Consider the following 4,620-nt stretch of genomic DNA (forward strand, 5'->3'; position numbering starts at 1 on the left):
TTACCCAACTCAGTCTTTGGATTCACAAGCCAAGCATCCATCATTCATTAGTTGAAGATAGCATGCTGTGGCCCAATCTTCATCCCCATAGAGGGTATCCATGACTTGGGCCAATACTAAGAACCAATTTTTTTTTTAATATAAAAAGATCAATGAAAAATTTATTTATAAATTTTTCACGCTGGGCTACAAGTCTATATTGTACGCTCAGGAGTGTGCCACAGACTTCATACAGACAGAAGAGACCAAACCAGGACCCATTTGAAGCTTCAACATAGGCCTAGGAAGTCTTAACATTAATTAACATAATTAAAAAGGCATTTGCATGTAGAAAAAACATACAGAACTCCTTTTGAAGTAATCTGTGCTTGTCTCAATGCCTGCCAGTTTCGCGACATTATCACTCTTCTTCCCACACTGGCTCATAAAAGCTGCAGAAGGACCAAAGAATATGACCAGGCGGCACAAAAGGCCTCCACCCACCTGTGTCCTCAAGTGCTCCCCATTTTTGCACGCAGGGTCAGCAGCACTTCTACGAAGGGGAAACCTCATTTAAATTTGAATAATTCAGCCTCCCTTTTATTTCCCAGGATCAAAACAACAAGGGGCGTGGGGTTGCATAGAAAATTGGAACCACAGAAACCAGGAAGTCTCCTTTCAGGGACAGCAAGGGACGCTCCAGCCCCTCCTCCAGCCCCTCCCTCATGGCAGGATCCTCAGATCATAATGGGGTCCTGGAGCCGGGAAAGGGCACCGCAGCCCTTGCACTCACTCAGCAATAGCATGAGAGATTCACAGTCTTGATAGGAATTTTATAAAAATATAAATATGGGTACACAACAGCCTTCACAACGCTGGATACAACGCCCTTTAAAATTGGGTTTATAACCAAGATTCAACAAATACACCTAAAACTTGGCTTAAAATATGTTAACATTTTATATTCTGTCATAAATGTTATGACATTTAATCGTGGCAAATTCATTTACTTTTTTAAAAAAGTGTGCAACCGACTATTAACTATAATAGAAGTCACTAGGAAAGGGTAACATCCTCTCGAAAATCCCCACGTCCCAGCCACGCGGGCTTCAAGGTCCCACTGGAACTTTGCTAAAGTAGCCGGTGTGGGGAATGGTGATCTCTCACGGGAGGGGTAAGGGAGACAGATCCTGGGCTTCCTAAACTCACTCAGAATCCAGGGAGAGGAACCGAGGAGAGAGGTGTGGAAGATCAGGGATTTGGTGGGGGAGGGGCTAGCAAATGGGAAAACCATAGGGCTAGGCGGTATTTTCAGTGCAACCAAGAAATGGTAGACTCAAGTTTTTAGTTTTAAGAAAAAAAAAATGCATCTTTCTCCCATAACCACGCACAATATTTCCAAACAAAAAAACTCAGGCGCACAAACTTCACCCACAAATATACACACACGTGATAAATAGTTTAGGACATCAGGAACCCGGAGCGTCCCCTTCCTCGCGCGAGGGCGCGCAGATGGTGGAGCCCGGTAGTGGCTGCTTGGCGGCCGCCAGCGGCGGGAGCCGCAGTGCGGGCGGGCGGGCGGGTCCCACGGGCGGCGGCGGGAGCGCGAGTCCGCCCGCGCCTTTCACCTTCCGGAGAAAACATTTCAAGCGGAGGATCCGGTATCTCGGGATTCCGAAGTCTCCCGGTGTGAGACTCAAATTTCAAAATGGGCTGGAGCCTGCGCCCCGCCCCCACCCTCGAGGCGGTCGGGGGCCGTGGGAAGGCTCTGGGGCCCCGCGAGGCTCCGAGGACTGCCGAGGGGAGGCGCTCTCTGGCGGAGAGCCGAACCCTAGGGGCCACGGACGTGGAGACCTAGCCCGATTTCCACGCGGGCCAGCAAACCTGGCGCACACCGAGGTAGTTGGCGGGAGGGTACAGCAGAGAAGACACGGGCGAAGGTCAGGGTCCGGGGTCCGGGCGGGTATCACCGGCCGCTGGCCGCGTACTTGGCCTTGGTGATGAGATAGAGCACGATGTCCTGGTGGCCCCCGAAAGCGGCGATGTGCAGCGCGCTCCAGCCGTCGCGGTTGGCTAGGCGGATGTCCGCGCCGAACTTGACCAGCAGTTTCACCAGCTCCAGGTTGCCATCGATGACTGACTGGTGGAGTGCTGTCTGGCCCTCCGGCCCGAACGAGTTCACGTTGAACTCGCAGTTAGTCATGTTCTGCAGCAGCGACTGCAGCTCCTGCGTGTTGCCCTTGCGCACCGCTTCCTGGAAGATGCGCTGCGTCTGCGGCGCCGAGCAGGTGGACAGCTCGGCTTGGCTCATGCTGCCGCAGAGCTAGAGCGGCGGGCCGCGCCCCGGCTCAGCGCGGGCGGCGGCTGCAATGCGGGCCCCGGGCTGTCTCGGGGCGTGTCTCGAGGCACGCCTCGGCGCATGGAGGGCGCTTCGCCCCCGGGCCCCGCACGCTGCCCCTGCGCGCTCCGGGCGCTCGGGGCCGAGGGCCGCCGGCGCGGGACCCCTGCTGCATCCAGCCACGCCCAGGCGGGCGGGCGGGCGACAGAGCTGGGTGCTGGTTCGCAAGGGTCTGGAGCAGCCGGAGGCCGCGACGCTTGCAATCGTGGTGCCTTCGGGGTTAGGCTGTGCTCCCACTGAACTTCACTCGCGTCCTTTAGCAAAGCAGTTCTAATTCGCCCGCCGCTTCCCGGCGTCTTTTACGGCCCTTATATTTGCATAACAATGGACGCTCTTGACGCGCGCACTAGGGCACTTTCGATTGGGCCGTACCCACGTGGGGGCGGGGCGGAGGCGGGGTCGTGCGGCTAAGCCGTACACGACAGGGGGCGCTGGTCTCGGCCAGCCCCAGACGGGGTGGTCTGCCGACGGACCACAGGGTTTTTCCAGTGCTGCTGCCATCCTGGGTCCGCTTGCCCCGGGTGTATTAACCTGCAGCTTTCCTCTTTCTTCATAGATCTCGGGAAATGCGAGTTCCTCGCTCAGCCGCTCCGGGGTCTGGACCTGGCGTTCACGGGTGGCCCTCCACCACTTTGGCCCTTTCTCCTCCAGTGTTACTTCCCAGGCAGCTCGGGCTCCTCTTGTGTTTGGCCCCATCCACACTGATGACAGGAGCTCCATGCCCAAGTCACCCCAGTGTAGGGGTTCCATTCTCTCCAGAAGGCTGGGACAGGCTCTCTCTCTCTCTCTCTCTCTCTCTCTCTCTCTCTCTCTCTCTCTCTGTTACGGTGGGCAGCCTGTCACCACTCCTCCAGTTGTGTGCTGCTGCTGCTGCTGCTGCTGTTGCTGCTGCTCAGCCCGTTGGCACGTCCATAGACCTGCCTAGTGCGGTGGGCGCACAGCACTGCCCTGTAAGGGAGTTCTGAAAATGACTCATTTCCAAACCGTAAGCCCCACGTTTTATTGACCACTCTTAACAACTGACCAGGAGGCAGGAGGAGGTGCTGGCACTGGCTGGGGAGGCAAGGCTCCACATTTCCTCATTATGTTTTACAGCTTTCAGCTTCGCTGTGGTTGCTGAAAATTAAGGAGGAATGATCTTGAGACCTGACAGAGCAGGAAACAGGGCACGCCAGGGCTTGATTTCTGCTGAAGCCTAGCTGGGAATTCCAAGCAGGCAGCTGTAGGCCTCAGCTGAGGAGACCACCCTGCCAGGCTCCATCTGGGCAGCTTCTTTTGGTGGATGCGTCTACCCCTAGACTCAGGGCATGCCCCCAACCCTACTTTGTGTTCTGAGAGGAACTATGGCTAAACTAACCTGAGAAAGTAGGCAAATGCCTCCCGGGACTGTCCATCTTTGGCCAGTTACCTTCAGGCCTGACCCTGGCTGACTTGTTTAAGGGCCGCATTCTCCCTCTGGTAGCCTCGGAACCTGAATCCCTTGTATGTGCCGCTTGGAGGTCTCTCGGGTCTTCCAGAGATCCCCAGTCTATCGGGTTCTGCCCGTTGGGTCCCCTATCCCCACCTTGTGCCTCTCTGTTCCAAGATCTTGAGGGGAACCCTTAAGGTTCTCTCCACTGTGCAGGTAGATGGAGGCTTAGTTGGGGGTATCTTGATGCTGGCTGTGTCCTAACTCAGAACAAGATGGGCATGGAAAAGAGGGAGTTCTGGGAACAGTCAGGAGGGCAGGATCTTCTCCCTGGTTGGCCCATGGCTGCCTGCATCTGCAGAGGGCTTGGGGGGCATTGGACAGGCAGGAGACAGAGACCACACCTTGGGGTGAGCAGAGCCGTTGTTACTCTCTCCAAACCCAGGGCTGTCCCTTGAAGGTGAATGGGTCCCCAGATGGGCCCCTGCTTAGGTGGGCTTCAGCCTGGCCTGAGGAAGGGCATCTGAGATGCTTGCCCAGTGCAGAGCCTGGGAGAAAAGTCCTGTTGACATCCGCAGCAGGCGGCAGACAAAGGGGCCCTGTGTGAGCTCAGTGTGGGAACGCAAGGCCGTCACCACAGGGGCTGTGAAATCAGCGGCAGCCCTGGTGAGAGCTGGATGGCTCAGCTAGTTCTGGCAGAATAGCGTGGCTGGTGTGGCAGTCCTGTCGTGGTGAAAGTCTATCCTGAGGAACCTCTGCCCTGTGTCAGGCTCAAAGGACATGGACTTGGTCTGGCACCACTTTGCAGCTGATTGGGAGCCCTATGACCAGCTTC

The 4,620-nt window shown here is 56.2% G+C and overlaps 1 protein-coding gene across 1 annotated transcript; it reads right to left on the reverse strand.

Moving 5' to 3' along the window:
• Positions 1-551: 551 nt before the first annotated feature.
• LOC114692763 (NOTCH regulated ankyrin repeat protein) lies at positions 552-2,665 on the reverse strand. Its single transcript, XM_028868712.2, has one exon. The coding sequence runs from the start codon at positions 2,288-2,290 to the stop codon at positions 1,946-1,948; it is 345 nt and encodes a 114-aa protein (XP_028724545.1). The 5' UTR covers positions 2,291-2,665; the 3' UTR covers positions 552-1,945.
• Positions 2,666-4,620: the final 1,955 nt, after the last annotated feature.

The sequence above is a fragment of the Peromyscus leucopus genome, chromosome 4 (genome assembly GCF_004664715.2).
Source record: "Peromyscus leucopus breed LL Stock chromosome 4, UCI_PerLeu_2.1, whole genome shotgun sequence".
Taxonomy (NCBI): domain Eukaryota; kingdom Metazoa; phylum Chordata; class Mammalia; order Rodentia; family Cricetidae; genus Peromyscus; species Peromyscus leucopus.